At 38.1% G+C, this 15,663-nt stretch overlaps 4 protein-coding genes across 6 annotated transcripts in view; all 4 read left to right on the top strand.

Moving 5' to 3' along the window:
- The first annotated feature begins 1,539 nt into the window (after positions 1-1,539).
- On the top strand, positions 1,540-6,870 carry LOC114549161 (vascular cell adhesion protein 1-like). The gene is made up of 8 exons (XM_028569371.1): positions 1,540-1,696; positions 1,932-1,996; positions 2,241-2,621; positions 2,906-3,211; positions 3,299-3,562; positions 4,054-4,147; positions 4,481-4,520; positions 4,904-6,870. Exons 2-8 carry the CDS (start codon positions 1,954-1,956, stop codon positions 5,141-5,143), a joined length of 1,368 nt encoding a protein of 455 aa, XP_028425172.1. The 5' UTR covers positions 1,540-1,696; positions 1,932-1,953; the 3' UTR covers positions 5,144-6,870.
- A 401-nt stretch (positions 6,871-7,271) lies between these two features.
- Positions 7,272-15,663, top strand: part of LOC114549590 (vascular cell adhesion protein 1-like) — a 34,499-nt gene continuing 26,107 nt past the window's right edge. Inside the window, exon 1 of the mRNA XM_028569968.1 lies at positions 7,272-7,317. The gene's annotated coding sequence lies outside the window, so the exon portion shown is untranslated. The remainder of the gene's footprint in view (positions 7,318-15,663) is intronic.
- Positions 7,478-10,139, top strand: LOC114549160 (sialoadhesin-like). The gene is made up of 7 exons (XM_028569370.1): positions 7,478-7,650; positions 7,840-8,211; positions 8,302-8,607; positions 8,693-8,956; positions 9,071-9,158; positions 9,326-9,380; positions 9,723-10,139. The coding sequence occupies exons 1-7, from the start codon at positions 7,587-7,589 to the stop codon at positions 9,969-9,971; spliced, it is 1,398 nt and encodes a 465-aa protein (XP_028425171.1). The 5' UTR covers positions 7,478-7,586; the 3' UTR covers positions 9,972-10,139.
- On the top strand, positions 10,552-14,915 carry LOC114549162 (sialoadhesin-like). 3 transcript variants are annotated; one of them, XM_028569372.1, is made up of 7 exons: positions 10,552-10,619; positions 12,371-12,410; positions 12,903-12,969; positions 13,160-13,531; positions 13,622-13,927; positions 14,428-14,700; positions 14,780-14,915. In XM_028569372.1, the coding sequence occupies exons 3-7, from the start codon at positions 12,906-12,908 to the stop codon at positions 14,860-14,862; spliced, it is 1,098 nt and encodes a 365-aa protein (XP_028425173.1). In that variant the 5' UTR covers positions 10,552-10,619; positions 12,371-12,410; positions 12,903-12,905; the 3' UTR covers positions 14,863-14,915. The 3 variants fall into 3 exon arrangements, with proteins under 3 accessions (XP_028425173.1, XP_028425175.1, XP_028425174.1); XM_028569374.1 differs by having other exon boundaries at positions 10,586-10,619; positions 12,374-12,410; XM_028569373.1 differs by lacking the exons at positions 10,552-10,619; positions 12,371-12,410 and adding an exon at positions 12,438-12,636.

Here is a 15,663-nt window from a genome sequence, read left to right as displayed (position 1 = left end):
TTGCTCGGGAAAGGGAAGTTTGGGGTCCCCTGCTGGAGCTGCTCCCCCCGCGACCCAACACCGGATAAGCGGACGAAGATGGATGGATGGATGGATGGTGACCATGCTGCTGTGTTGCAGGTGAACAGATTGGTGTTGAAGTTATATTGAAGAGCCTGGCAGTCATAATGCTTGTCAGTAAATCGGTCATGTTTGAGTGGTGAGACACACTTTTCTGTGATATGATCATTTGCAAGTACACACTGATTGGTCTAATTTAAATGTGGTTTGGTTGTATGAGACAGATCATTATCATTATAGCATGAACAAAAACATTCTTCTTTTTTCTCGCAGCTGGTTTAGATCAAGACGCTCCACAGAACCAGTGAAGTTACACCACCTGGTAAGCTGCCAGAGTTACTTCACTATTAATATGTCTGCAGGTCTCAGAAAGAGGGAAACATCTACCTTTAAATAGATTCTAATGTAGCTCCAACAGGAATAATCCTTCAAAGACAATACCGTTTAAAGAGACAATGCAATGCATTACATCTCACTTTATCTTGATAAATCAGAAATAAATGCAGTCATTTAGGAAAGTTCACTATTCATTTTAAAAGGAAATGAGGTAATTATCAAAAAAGTTTATTATGACACTTGACATTACAGACAGGGGAAGTTAGCAACTAGCGGGTGAACAAATGGAGCATTTCACAATTTCTTTTTTTTTTATCTTTACCGTAACTGTTACTGAAACTGAGCTGCAGTAAATCCACTGCAGAGCACTAACACCTCTCTCTCTGTGTTGTTTCCTTCCACAGGACACAGAAGAAGCAGTTTATGTCAACAGTGCAGTTGAGTTACATCCATCATGAGCCAGAAGGAGATGAAGAAGATGTTATGTTCAACATGCTGTATTGTCGATGTTGCATTTATTAGTCTTAGTGTGCCACTTGCAATAAAGTCTAGATTTTCTCTAAATACTCAATGGTATTAATTCTTAAAGGCTTGAATAATATTTTTGTATTTTGTCTGCTCTCTCTTTGTTAAAATCAACATAAAAAGTAAAAGCATCTTCTTTAATCATGTATCTCAGGTTGAACTGAATCACAGCACTGGCTTTTTTCTTTTGTTCTTAAGATACCAAAAAGATGCTTAGACCATGTGTCATTTTCATGGCTTAACTGGTGTTTCCATTGGATGCCAAGTGTGTTAAATGAAATAAAGATGGTTTGAAAAAGACAGAACAAGGAGGGTTAATATTTGAACTTTCAGATTGTCTGTGAATAAGCTTTTCACAGAGCAGAGAGTGTTCAGGAGGAAAGCATGTATGGATCTGTGTAGATGAGGGCTGATATAATGTATGTATCAAATAAGTCATTATTATTGTGAGTCATGTTTAGTATATATGAAGGCTAGCAACGAGTCGTGTCATTTGAAACCTAAAGTTTTTAAGATGTTGTAATATCTGATTTCCTTACTCACAGGATATGAGCAGTGACAAAACTGTTTAAGTCATGGGGGTCATGTGATATCTAGCAGTTCTGCCACCAAATGAAGTGAACTGCAATTATTTTAAAGAAAGTCCTCTTTCTTTCATACTACAGCGGCTTGGTGGTTTGTTGTAGCTCTGCTAAAAATAACAAATTTCCTCATTTCATCACAATTTTCAATCACAACTTCACTTTTTCTTATTTTTTATCTGTGGGCTCATTTGGTAAGAAAACATTTTACTGAACTTTATATTTGACTGATAAAGCACAGCTCTGTGGATATCTTTAATTGTTACTTATAATAAAAAAAACTGAACACTGGTTGTATGGGGCAAGTTTCTGGCATGAAGTTGAAGTAGGGAAGTTCCTTTTAAAGACATTGAATGCTTTGTAAAAACTTAATAAGTATATGATTAAGACAACTGAAAATTAACAGTGTTATGTGTTTGCCAATCTAAGGAGCCAGTTTCTGTCTGTGAATATGATGACCGACGACATGTTACTGACCCTCTTCTTTGTTTCAGGTGAGCTGTGTGTTACTTGAATCATTTACAATCTTCATTTAGAAAAAAAAGCAGAAAGATCAGAGCAGATCGTTAGTTATTTTGTTCACATTCTGACTGTAAAGTGAAATGTTTTATGAGGAAACTGTTAACAAGACAGTGAAGAAAGACCAGCATGCAACTTACTGCTGCTTTGTTTATCATGAATGTTTTCTCCCTACAGATTTTCTTTCACATTTTGTTAATCGTGAAACTGATTTTACAGGTGCTCTGGCTGATTGTCCTCACAATCCATCCCTATCCATTACTGCACCAAAGAACATGGAAGCACTGAGTGGATCTTGTCTGATAATCCCATGTAACTTTAGTGCTAAACCAGATCAGTACTTCAACAGCACAAGAACCTTTGGAGTATGGATTAAAAATGACTCCAGATTTGGCATCAATAGAAATAATGTTATTTTCAACAGTAGTGGGACAGTTACCACCTATACAATGAGTATTACTGGAGACCTGAGTCAGAAAAACTGCACCACCTTGTTTTCCAGTTTAATCACAAGTTACACTGACACATACTTCTTCAGAATTGAGAACGGGCCATTCACGGCAACAGCTTCTTGTGATCGTCTTCAAATAACAGTTCAAGGTAAGGTTTGGTTGTATTAGTATGTTTTTTATGCTGTTGCAGCTGTTGCTTAGACAGCAAACACCATGACCCATATCATTATTGTGAAATGTTACAGAAACCCAAAAAAGTGGATTAAAAAATCTACATGAGCGTCCCATAATGAGGTTTTTCCATAAGAGGGATCTCTAACTGAATTGTCATTACAGTTGTACAATAAAATGGTCACATTTGCAGATGCAAATCTCTGGTACAAACTAATATGCTGTATTCTTTAGTGTAAAAAGTGTGATTTAAAACCCCAGATTCCCCCCCGAGGCCCAGAATTGAGATCCCAGGTGATCTGAAGGAGAAGGAGTCTGTCACTATAAGCTGCTCAGCTTCCACTCCCTGTCCACACTCCCCTCCTAAACTCACCTGGAATCTCCAACAAGACCCTCCCAACAACATAGAGGAGAACACAGATCGGACCTTCACAACTAAAATCCAGAAGACCATCACTCTGTCAGACACACATGATGGATTCACCATCAGCTGTTCTGCCACATATCCCGTGAATGAAGGAAGAGAAGTCAAGACAGCAGAGGAGAGAAAGACTCTCAATGTTTCATGTAAGACAACCAGTGTTTGTTATTGGATCCTGTCAGCACATCATGTGCTGATTTTAATGAATAAAGTTAATCTCACATTTTCCTCAGATGTTCCCAAGGACACCTCAGTGTCCATCAGTCCATCAGGTTTGGTGTCAGCAGGTAGCTGGGTGAACCTGACCTGCTCCAGCAGAGCCAAGCCTCCCGCCAGCTTCAGCTGGTTCAAGAACAGCAAAGATGGAGCCATCAGAGTAGCTGAAGGGAAGTTTTACAGCGTCAAAGTGACCAATGTCACTGATGGAGTTTATTACTGTGTGACCACAAATGATCTCGGTAATCAGACATCATCAGAGATCCATGTGACTAATAAAGGTAAACACAGCGCTGCATCTGGTTTGGAAATAGAAGCAGTTCACGTTGGATAAAGTATTTTATACATCAATGTTAATATGCAGAATTTGGAATAATGTCCTTAAATTGAAAAAGGAGAGATCGATGATGAGTTAAAAACAATATTTTTAGAGAAAAGTGTTGTATGTGTTGATTCCTAAAAAATGACAATAGAAAGAGAGAGGAAATAATTTGACCAGCAGAATAAAGACGTGAGAATGATCTTCTATTGTAAATCTTGATCCCATTCTCTGCTGCCACTGAATTTTCACATTTTCTTAAATTATTGTACAGTGTAGAATTCATTTCACTCCACAACTGCAAGCATAATTGACGCACAGTATTTTTGCATCTGGAACAATATGTTTGAAAATACTTCATGAAGTCAAGCTGAGCTTTCTATGAAAGCTGGATCCCAGCCATGATTCTTGTTTACCTGACTTCAGTCACTTCTAACGTTTCTGTTTCTGTAGGAGCAACAAAGCTCGATCCCTCTTCACCATGGGGGGCGGTTGTTGGAGTGATCATTGGGATCATCATACTCCTCTGTGTGATCGTTGCTGTTTGGTAAGTACCTCAGTATCATTTCCAGATGTATGCGTAAATCAAATAGGTGATATACAAGTACGGACATTGATACGGTCGGGTGAAAGACTGAAGGTGATCGAGGCTTCACTTTCAAATCCTCTAAGCTGTGAAATAACTTGCTTTTGTGTATTTATTGTATTGTAATATTAAATATCGTTGTCTGTATTTTCTTGATCATTTCTAAATTGCATTTAAAACACTTTGTAATTTATGTATTGAAACTTGTTACATACACAAAAGTTTCATGTATTATTATTATTATTATTATTATTAGAGAGAAAGAAAAGCTGACAGCCTTCTTATGTCTTCCAGGTGGTTAAAGACAAAACATCCAACTTTACAACAGACACAGGTGAGAAAATATTTAAATGTACAGTACTTCAGAGAGTGTAATGAATATGTTTCTAACTAGTCATACTATCAGTATTCATAAGATCTATACTGGACTGAGCAGGTTCCTCATTAGTGAGTAAATGTGGAGACCCACAGGAAATGTGATACAAAAAAAACTGTTAAAAAACCCACAATGATAATCCACTGTTGTTTCTTAAAATACATAGAAAAACAACAAGAACAACAAGATGTCCCCATTGCTGTGTCCAATAAGAGCTGATTGTTAGGATGATTATCACTTTGTTATAGCAGTGGGAGCTGAGTGAGAGAGAAACGGAGGTGAACTAAAGGAAGTAGATGAAGGTCCCTCACAACATTTCTCATTTGTTTCTTTTGTCACAGAGCCTAACAGCTGAGGGGCCGGCTGTTCAAGAGCCAGCCAGAGCAACAGAAACAGAAGACATCCATTATGGAGAGATCGACTTCTCCAAGCAGAGACCTGAAGCGTCCTCGTCCTCGGAGCAGGACAGAGGACAGCAGCAGGACACGCTGTATGCACAGGTCAAAGTTTCCAGGACAGCAAAGAACGTAAGACAGACTGCTGGCGGCCCAGAGGATCTCTACGCTCTAGTGAAGAAATAAATGAGTTTATGGACATACACGGACATGTTGGGTTTTATGAAGATTTTTTGGGGGGCAATTTTATTTGACAGGACAGCTTAAGAAGAGAAAGGGGGAACAACATGCAGCACAGGTCCCAGGTTGGGATCAAACGCATGGTTGCTGTGGTAAGGACTGAGCCTTTGTATATGGGCACACACTCAACCAGGTGAGGTGCCTGGCGCCCCTGGACAAATATTTAATTATTAGTGTTGCAAGGAAATATTGGCTTCACAACCTGAATTTTCTTGCAATACATTTAAAGTGTGACATTTTGAATGTTGTTTAATAAATGAAGGTGTGTAGTGTAGCGTGAATTAATCTTCACATGAGAGACAGATCAGCTGCTTCATGGAAACTATCAACAGTCTCTCTTTAGCATTGTGTGCTGCACGTTGGATTCCTCTGCACTTTGTTTAGATAAAGGACCAGTGTGTAGGACTTAGATGGATCTATTGGTAGGAATATAATGTTCATAATTATGTTTACATTAGTGTATAATCACCTGAAACTTAGAATTGTTGTGTTTTTGTTGGCTTAGAAAAAAACTTCATTTCTACAGTAGGGTCCTCTTCCATGGAGCCTGCCATGTTGCTGCAGTAGCCCAAAACAGACAAACCAAACACTGGCTATCACATTAGTTATTAGATTTATTTCACACCAAGAACCCCAAAACTGACACAAATTAGACCATGCACTCTCATTTAATAAGATTATTCCCATGGTCCCCCACTTAGGATTCATGCTTTTAGATGTTTCATTACAGCATTTGTATGAAAACAATGAATAGTCATACATTCTGTCATTATGTTGCGTAATGATGGAATTATAGTGAAAACAACTGATTCCCCTTTTTGCTGGGGAACCCCTTTTAGGGGCCTTTTGGGGTCCATGGACATCACTTTGACAACCACTTCTCTAGAGAGAGCCTTTTGCGTTTTTATATTACCTGAAGGCCACTGTAGGTTCTCTACACACACGGGGTGAGGGAAGAGGAATTCAGTCGGTTGTGATCTGCAGCCTCACCACTAGATGCCCCTAAATCTGACACACTGCTCCTTTAAGTCCTGTGCTCATAGTAAATGGCACAGAAGCCCATACAGGGCTCAGCTTCTCGCTGAAAGACTGTGACCGGACTCATTGGTGATGGTGGACATTCCATGGGTTGATGTTGCATGTTTTACAGTGAGACCAACCTGTTACCTATCTCGCCTGATATGGCAGGACGAGGTCACGGCACATTCAGAGTGATCCAATGGTGCTTTGATGGTGGATCAGATTAGTTGACCAGTTATTTATTTAACCTTATGTGTGGTGCCCCTCTGTCTGAGTCTTTATCTAGTTATTCTCGTTTAATGTTTTAATCCAGTCGGTATTCTGTCTTTTTCCAATCACTGTTATTAATTTGATTCTTTTTTTTTCTTATTATATTCAGTAATGTTTGTATTTCTCTTAAATGCTGGACTTTTTGTTTCCTGTATTCCTTTTGAACCTGATATTAAAGAATCAACAAAGAAGAAGCAGAAGCCTGAAATTTAGGAAGAGCAAATCTAGTGAACCAGAGGCTCCAGGTGATGTGGGAGGAAGCTGCAGCAATGGGAGTTTGTGTGAAATAATTAATTGAGATGAACAATGAGGCAACAAATTAAGTTTGGTATTTTTTTCTGATGTAAAAAATTAATCTTAAAGTATATTATTGTGAGAGTGTTGAGGAGTGTGTTTACTGTTAATAAATAAAAACAATGAAGGTTATTTGTAAAATGTTTCCTTTAGATTGACTCATTTGATGCATTCGATTGACAACTGTCAATTATATTTTAATTGAAAATATTTCTTAATGCGTATTTCTGCATGGAGAGCAAATGAACTGATGTTTTGTTCCACACACAGCAGACAGCAGACAATCACACGCTGGATATGAGCAGTAAAGGTGAAAACTTCCTGAATGGCTCTTATATTTACTATAAGTCATTTAAATCAGATGATATTTAACAGGTGTAACCAGTTACTCTGTAGTCATGAAACACAGGAAGTTAACCTGATGTTAAGTTACAACAACTAAAGAGGGAAGTTTATTTGCACTAGAGCTCATTCACTTTGAAAACATCCACCGAAGAACCTCATCACTGCTCTCTTTTTTAAATTGGGCTTGTTTGGTAAGACAATCTTTTCTTTTTTAACTGATTTTGCTTAGTTTTTTAGCCAAGACTAATATTATGTTGTTATTCTATTGAGCCATTAGAAGTGAGAGTTTGCATTTTGTGGTATTATTTAGATTTGACTTCTGAAGATGTTGATTGATCACTAATTAGAACACAGTGAGTTCTGGTTGTATGGTGTAAGTTTCTGGTGTAAATGTTCTCTGTAACAGCTCTAAAAGCATGTTTAACAAGTAACTACATTATTGTGTTTGCAAATGTAGGTGATGGCAGCCCTGTCTGTGAATATTGCAACAGACAACATGTTACTCCTTATCCTCTTTCTTTCGGGTGAGCTCTGTGTTCTGTGCAGATAGATAATCTAATAAGATAATTCTGCAACAGTTTACTTCCTAAAGATTTCTACTGATATTGCAAAGGCAAAACTACATGCAAGATCCTGCTGCTGATGTATATTTTGTCTTTCTGTTCCTAGAGATTTGTTCCACCTTATATTAATCATGAGTCTTGTCTTTATAGGTGCTTTGTCTACTTGTCCTCAAGAGTCAAACCTCTTCATTACTGTACCACAGATGGAAGCTCTGAGTGGGTCTTGTCTACAAATCCCATGTAACTTCAGCGGTGAACCAGAACCACCGGTTAACAGCAATTATGTCGGACTCTGGACTATAGATGATTCTAATCATAAACCAAACATTGTGGTTTTCAGCAGTAAAAACACAGTTAACATCTATCCAATGAATATTACTGGTAACCTGAGTGAGAAAGACTGCACCACTTTATTTTCCAGTTTAAACATAAATTACACAAACACATACTACTTCAGAATTGAGACCAGCGGTACATTCAGGGCAACAGCTGTTTGTGATCCTCTTCAAATAACAGTTAAAGGTAAGAGAGGGTTTGTATGATTCTATAATGTTTTATTTTAGATATAACAAGAAAATGATGCGCAGTTTCTGATTCTGTTTTAAACTCCAGATTCCCCCCCAAGCCCCAGAATTGAGATCTCAGGTGATCTGAAGGAGAAGGAGTCTGTCACTATAAGCTGCTCAGCTTCCACTCCCTGTCCACACTCCCCTCCTAAACTCACCTGGAATCTCCAACAAGACCCTCCCAACAACATAGAAGAGAACACAGATCGGACCTTCACAACTAAAATCCTGAAGACCATCACTCTGTCAGACACACATGATGGATTCACCATCAACTGTTCTGCCACATATCCTGTGAATGAAGGAAGAGAAGTCAAGACAGCAGAGGAGAGAAAGACTCTCAATGTTTCATGTAAGACGAGTGTTTGTTATTGGATCCTGTCAGCACATCATGTGCTGATTTTTAATGAATAAAGTTAATCTCACATTTTCCTCAGATGCTCCCAAGAACCCCTCAGTGTCCATCAGTCCATCAGGTTTGGTGTCAGCAGGTAGCTGGGTGAACCTGACCTGCTCCAGCAGAGCCAAGCCTCCCGCCAGCTTCAGCTGGTTCAAGAACAGCAAAGATGGAGCCATCAGAGTAGCTGAAGGGAAGTTTTACAGCGTCAAAGTGACCAATGTCACTGATGGAGTTTATTACTGTGTGGCCACAAACAATCTTGGTAATCAGACATCATCAACAATCCATCTGAATGTTAAAGGTAAAAAATGGAATTGGATTGATCCGCTTACTTTAAAAATGGGAACTTATGCTACATGAGTGTGGTTGCATGCCTTCTTTTAGTGGTCATTTATATTTGGTTTGTTTCTATAAGAATCTCCTGATCCATCTCTACCATTGGGGCCAGTTATTGGAGGAATCATTGGGATCATCGTTCTCATCTCCCTGGTGGTCTGTGTTTGGTAAGTATCTCAAATGAAAGCAGCTAATGGGATTCTTAGTTGGTTGAAGGCACAGATGATGAAGTGATCTGTTGCCGTTTACACCTCTGCGCCAGCATGTCAACATCATATTTCTACATTCAATTTACGCACTAATCCAAATTCCTCATTGATGATTTATTTTCCAGCACTCTGTGTAGGAGGCCGATAAAGTTGACACATTCAACTCAACGACAGAATCAGGTGGGAAAATGCTCAACTTTTCTGTTCAGCATTGCGCTCTAAATGTTTTGCATCTGTCCACAGTGACCGTGTACTATATCATATATGAAAGCATTTGTACTAACCACTAAATACACAATGTACTGTGTGAGATTCTTCATGAGAAAAATAGGGCAGGAAATGTGGCCAATTATCCTGTTAACAACCCACTGTGGTTAAAGATTGTGAAACTGGGCAAACTACACAAGAGGAGACAATTATTTTTGTAACTCTTTTGTGACACAATATAAGATGTTTTTGCAACAGTGTCACAACTGGATCTAGGCTCCAAATCCAGCTACTTAACATTTCATATTTTTACAGAATCAAACAGGTGAAGAGCTGACTGTTAAAGAGCCAGCAAGAAAAACAGAAGAAAAAGAAGAAGACATCCATTATGGAGAGATCGACTTCTCCAAGCAGAGACCTGAAGCGTCCTCGTCCTCGGAGCAGGACAGTGGACAGCAGCAGGACACGCTGTATGCACAGGTCAAAGTGTCCCAGACAGCAAACAGCCGAACACAGACTGCTGACAGTCCAGAGGACCTCTATGCTCAAGTGAAGAAAAAATAGAGTTGTTTTCGTTTGTGTACAGCAAGATTGCATTTGATTCATCTGAAATGTACTTTTATTTTTATTTATCAGATCTTGTTTATGTTCAACAGTAGAAAAACAACACTGGATTCTGGACAGGAAAATATAATTTTCATTGCCTACTGTTCAATAAAGGGAAACTCAAAACCTCCACATCCTGCAGCTTTTATTGTGTCAGTTATCGATATGTTAATATTTGCGTGCTGAAATCACACGGCCATTGTTATGTGATTTGTTATTTAAATGTCAGATACCTGCTAGCAAAAGTCCCTAAGCTCTACAAAAGGAACAAGTCTAAATGACATCAAAAGTATTTCTGCACACACTTGTAGAACAGTGCAGGGGATTATTAGTATAGTATAATAGTACAAATATCAGTATTCTGTCTTTTTCCAGTGACTGTTATTAATTTGATTCTTTTTTTTTAGAGCAACTTCTTATTATATTCAGTAATGTTTGTATTTCTCTTAAATGCTGGATTTTTTGTTTGCTGTATTCCTTTTGAACCTGAGATTAAAGAAGCAGCAAAGAAGAAGCAGAAGCCTGAAATTAATAAAGAGGCAAATCTAGTGAACCAGAGTCTCCGGGTGATGTGGGAGGAAGCTGCAGCAATGCTGCCCTACAAAGGTAAAACGCCATAACATCATGTTTGGGCAAAAAAGAGTTAATGTCACTTTTGGGGTATTTGAGACCTCCTTTATCATGTGAATAAATATCGTGAGTCAATTTGATTGTTTTAACGAGAAAATAAAAGACTATGACAACCGTAACATTCAAAACCATACGAGAAACCACAGCAGAACGCCGTAACAGCTGTTACGGCTCTTTGCCTTTGTTACGGGATGCTGAAGTTGAGTTAAGGTGTTCTGACTTTGTTTAGCCAGTCATCAAGAGAGATGTTACTGTGCCGCCGTGATGTTACTGTACTCTGGCCTCGTTGTACTGTCAAAGTTTGCCGCTTTTAATTTTCACCAAACTACATAACATACACACGATATATCTTTCAAATAAAGCGGCGATGATTCCTATTCTGTCAGTGTCCGTGACAGCCCGGAGCTAGCTAACTTTATAGCGCTAACGGTGATGCTGACACACCTCCTCACTTTGCGGAGCCTCACATCAGACGCCGAAAACGAATCATTAAATACACAGCTGGCATCCTACCTTTCCATGCAATCCGATATAATCCATGGAAAATATAATCCATAGCAAAGCACGTCATCTGCTGTATCCAGAACAATCCATACATGTTTGAGCCATATTTCCTTCTTGCAGGTGTTCATGTCAAATCTTACACAAATCCATAAAAGCACTAAGCTAGTTATTGCTAACGTCCGTACAAAGTATGCTAACCTAAATGTTATCTCAGAATTAAAAAGTAGTAATCCAAGTCAAGTTTGTTGACTGTGCATCTTGAGCAGTTTTGGTGGCCCTTAACCCTTAACCAGGGGCTGTTCTAGGATCAGACCTTTAGGGGGGCTCAGCCCCTAATGAGAATATGACACGGATACAGTGCCTTGCAAAAGTGTTAAACATTATATATTTATTGTTAAACAATATATATAACTATGTATTCCATTATAATTAAATTATCTTTATTGAGAAAATAGTTCTTGTATTTATTCATACTGTATACTGTACTGCAAAGTAACTTATCTGTCATACTGTTCAACTGTGTTAGTGTTGCCACACTGTCATGATCAAATAGCACTAAATAGGAACAACCAAATGTCTTCTATATAATTTAAAACAAATCCCTTGATGACTAGACCTTGGTTAGGTGTTCTTATAATGGATGTAAGTAGCAAATATTGATTATATGTCAGTTACTGCCTTTTGCCTTTGCATGACTCTTTGTTTTTGGCACATGATACAAAGGCAGAGTACAGTAACTGCCAAACAAGGGTCAAAGGTCAATTTTGAACTCAAGATTTTTTGCATACAAACATTTCTTTCAACTAGTTGTCAAATTTTGGGAGTTCTACCTATATTACTTTTGTCTGGACAAAACAGAAACTTTAAAGTCATTTTTCTCAGTTTCCCACTCTAGCGAGTTAAGGTCTTTTGCCTTTGCAGGGCAGAATGGGAGTTTGTGTGAAATAATTAGTTGAGATGAACAATGAGGCAACAAATTAAGTTAGGTATTTTTTTCTATTGAAAAATATATCTTAAAGTATATTATTGAGTGTTGAGGAGTAAGTTTACTGTTAATAAATAAAAGCAATGAAGGTTTTTTTTGTACAATGTTTTCTTTAGATTGACTCATTTGATGCATTCAGTTGACAACTGTGAATTATATTTTAATTTAAATGTTTCTTAATAAAAATGCTTATTTCTGCATGGAGAGCAAATTAACTGATGTTTTATTCCACACACAGCAGACAGCAGACAGGCACACGCTGGATATGAGCAGTAAAGGTGAAAACTTCCTGAATGGCTCTTATATTTACTATAAGTCATTTAAATCAGATGATATTTAGCAGGTGTAACCAGTTACTCTGTAGTCATGAAACACAGGAAGTTAACCTGATGTTAAGTTACAACCACTAAACAGGGAAGTTTATTTGCATTAGAGCTCATTCACTTTGAAAACATCCACCAAAGAACCTCATTGCTGCTCTCTTTTTTAAATTGGGCTTGTTTGGTAAGACAATATTTTCGTTTTTAACTGATTTTGCATAGTTTTTTAGCCAAGACTAATATTATGTTGTTATTCTATTGAGCCATTAGAAGTGAGAGTTTGCATTTTGTGGTATTATTTAGATTTGACTTCTGAAGATGTTGATTGATCACTAATTAGAACACAGTGAGTTCTGGTTGTATGGTGTAAGTTTCTGGTGTAAATGTTCTCTGTAACAGCTCTAAAAGCATGTTTAACAAGTAACTACATTATTGTGTTTGCAAATGTAGGTGATGGCAGCCCTGTCTGTGAATATTGCAACAGACAACATGTTACTCCATATCCTCTTTCTTTCGGGTGAGCTCTGTGTTCTGTGCAGATAGATAATCTAATTAAGATAATTCTGCAACAGTTTACTTCCTAAAGATTTCTACTGATATTGCAAAGGCAAAACTACATGCAAGATCCTGCTGCTGATGTATATTTTGTCTTTCTGTTCCTAGATATTTGTTCCACCTTATATTAATCATGAGTCTTGTCTTTATAGGTGCTTTGGCTACTTGTCCTCAAGAGTCATTGCTCTTCATTACTGTACCACAGATGGAAGCTCTGAGTGGGTCTTGTTTACAAATCCCATGTAACTTCAGCGGTGAACCAGAACCACCGGTTAACAGCAATTATGTCGGACTCTGGACTATAGATGATTCTAATCATAAACCAAACATTGTGGTTTTCAGCAGTAAAAACACAGTTAACATCTATCCAATGAATATTACTGGTAACCTGAGTGAGAAAGACTGCACCACTTTATTTTCCAGTTTAAACATAAATTACACAAACACATACTACTTCAGAATTGAGACCAGCGGTACATTCAGGGCAACAGCTGTTTGTGATCCTCTTCAAATAACAGTTACAGGTAAGAGAGGGTTTGTATGATTGTATAATGTTTTATTTTAGATATAACAAGAAAATGATGCAGAGTTTCTGATTCTGTTTTAAACCCCAGATTCCCCCCCGAGCCCCAGAATTGAGATCTCAGGTGATCTGAAGGAGAAGGAGTCTGTCACTATAAGCTGCTCAGCTTCCACTCCCTGTCCACACTCCCCTCCTAAACTCACCTGGAATCTCCAACAAGACCCTCCCAACAACATAGAGGAGAACACAGATCGGACCTTCACAACTAAAATCCAGGAGACCATCACTCTGTCAGACGCAAATGATGGATTCACCATCAGCTGTTCTGCCACATATCCTGTAAATGAAGGAAGAGAAGTCAAGACAGCAGAGGAGAGAAAGACTCTCAGTGTTTCATGTAAGACAATCAGTGTTTGTTATTGGATCCTGTCAGCACATCATGTGCTGATTTTAATGAATAAAGTTAAAAAATGTGAAAAGTAACAATAGAAAGAGAGAGCAAAGAATTTGACCAGCAGAATAAAGACGTGAGAATGATCTTCTATTGTAAATCTTGATCCCATTCTCTGCTGCCACTGAATTTTCACTTTTTCTTAAATTATTGTACAGTGTAGAATTCATTTCACTGTACATCTGCAAGCATAATTGATGCACAGTATTTTTGCATCTGGAACAATACATTTGAAAATACTTCTTGAAGTCAAGCTGAGCTTTCTATGAAAGCTGGATCACAGCCATGATTCTTGTTTACTTGACTTCAGTCACTTCTAACGTTTCTGTTTCTGTAGGAGCAACAAAGCTCGATCCCTCTTCACCCTTTATTTTGTTTCATGAAGACAACAGCAGGTGGCGAGACAACTGATCTTTTCTTATCATTCCATGTGTCAAATCTTCCAGACCCTCCCAAAGATGTTATGGTGGTCATCAGTCCCACTGATCCAGTGTCAGTTGGCAGCGTGGTGAACCTGACTTGCTCCTGCAGAGGAAACCCTCCTGTCGTCAACTTTGTCTGGTTCATGATCAGTGACGGCAGACTGGAACTGATCAAAGCTGATACACAGGTTTATGGCTTTAAAGTGACCAACAGTGATCGAGGCAGAGTGTATTATTGTGGATGCAGAAATGATCTGGACATCCAACTATCAACAGGATGTCAGCTGATATTTGAAGGTAACTGCAGGAATTATGGTTTGAGACATTTTATAAAGTGTCCCATTAAGTAGAAGGTGACCAGGGTGCTGTGTTGCAGGTGAACAGGTTGGTGTTGAATTTATATTGAAGATCCTGGCAGTCATAATGCTTGTCAGCACATTGGTCATCTTTGAGTGGTGAGACACACTTTTCTGTGATATGATCATTTGCAGGTACACACTAATTGGTCTAATTTAAATGTGGTTTGGCTGTATGAGACAGATCATCATCATTATAGCATAAACAAAAACATTCTTCTTTTTTTTCAACAAAAAAACCAGAACAATACAACAAAACAGGAACTGAATTAACAAATGATTTAACAAATTAAAATAGGAAATATCACAACTGAAAACCACAAAGATGACACCACCAGATAAGGAGAGTTGCTTCATTATTGATCAACTTATCTGTCTGCAGGTCTCAGAAGTAGGAGAAACCTTTAAATAGTCTCCACCTACAGCAGTAACACCAGACCACAATGCAGCGCAGCACATCTGACTTTTACTTGATGAATCCTAAATGAATACAGAGAATGCTCACTATTGATTTTGAAAGGAAACGAAGAGAAGGAATGAAAACAAAGAAAAAAGTTAATTATGACACTCGACATTGCAGACTGGGGGAGTTAGCAACTAGCTAGTGACCAAACGGAGCATTTAGCAGCTAAAAGAACAGCTAATATTGTCGTGGCAAACCATTAGACCACATAGGTAGTTTGTTTCTACCCTCTAAAACAGTGGTTCTCAAATTGGGGTACGGGTACCCTGAGGGGTACTTTGGAGTAGGCTACCGCAGGTGATACGTTAGATTTAAAAAAATATATAATTTAAAAAATGCATAATTCCTAAAATAATTCTACTATAACATTGAATGGATTTAGATTGGATTATAAACATTTGAAACGTACAATTCAAGTGTTTTTCAGTTAAGGTTGTTGGC

The sequence above is a fragment of the Perca flavescens genome, chromosome 22 (genome assembly GCF_004354835.1).
Source record: "Perca flavescens isolate YP-PL-M2 chromosome 22, PFLA_1.0, whole genome shotgun sequence".
Classification (NCBI taxonomy): domain Eukaryota; kingdom Metazoa; phylum Chordata; class Actinopteri; order Perciformes; family Percidae; genus Perca; species Perca flavescens.
The sequence above is the reverse complement of the archived record's forward strand: the minus strand, read 5'-3'. Positions and strand labels throughout refer to the sequence as shown.

Excerpts from the sequence above, each read along its gene's own strand:
- LOC114549162 (XM_028569372.1), top strand. The coding sequence starts at position 12,906 with ATGGCAGCCCTGTCTGTGAATATTGCAACAGACAACATGTTACTCCAT. Across the intron at positions 12,970-13,159 it reads CCATATCCTCTTTCTTTCGG|GTGCTTTGGCTACTTGTCCT; the intron begins GTGAGCTCTGTG and ends TTGTCTTTATAG. Across the intron at positions 13,532-13,621 it reads TCTTCAAATAACAGTTACAG|ATTCCCCCCCGAGCCCCAGA; the intron begins GTAAGAGAGGGT and ends TTTAAACCCCAG.
- LOC114549161 (XM_028569371.1), top strand. The coding sequence starts at position 1,954 with ATGATGACCGACGACATGTTACTGACCCTCTTCTTTGTTTCAG. Across the intron at positions 1,997-2,240 it reads GACCCTCTTCTTTGTTTCAG|GTGCTCTGGCTGATTGTCCT; the intron begins GTGAGCTGTGTG and ends CTGATTTTACAG. Across the intron at positions 4,148-4,480 it reads TGTGTGATCGTTGCTGTTTG|GTGGTTAAAGACAAAACATC; the intron begins GTAAGTACCTCA and ends TATGTCTTCCAG.
- LOC114549160 (XM_028569370.1), top strand. The coding sequence starts at position 7,587 with ATGGCAGCCCTGTCTGTGAATATTGCAACAGACAACATGTTACTCCTT. Across the intron at positions 8,608-8,692 it reads AAAGACTCTCAATGTTTCAT|ATGCTCCCAAGAACCCCTCA; the intron begins GTAAGACGAGTG and ends CATTTTCCTCAG. Across the intron at positions 8,957-9,070 it reads AATCCATCTGAATGTTAAAG|AATCTCCTGATCCATCTCTA; the intron begins GTAAAAAATGGA and ends TGTTTCTATAAG.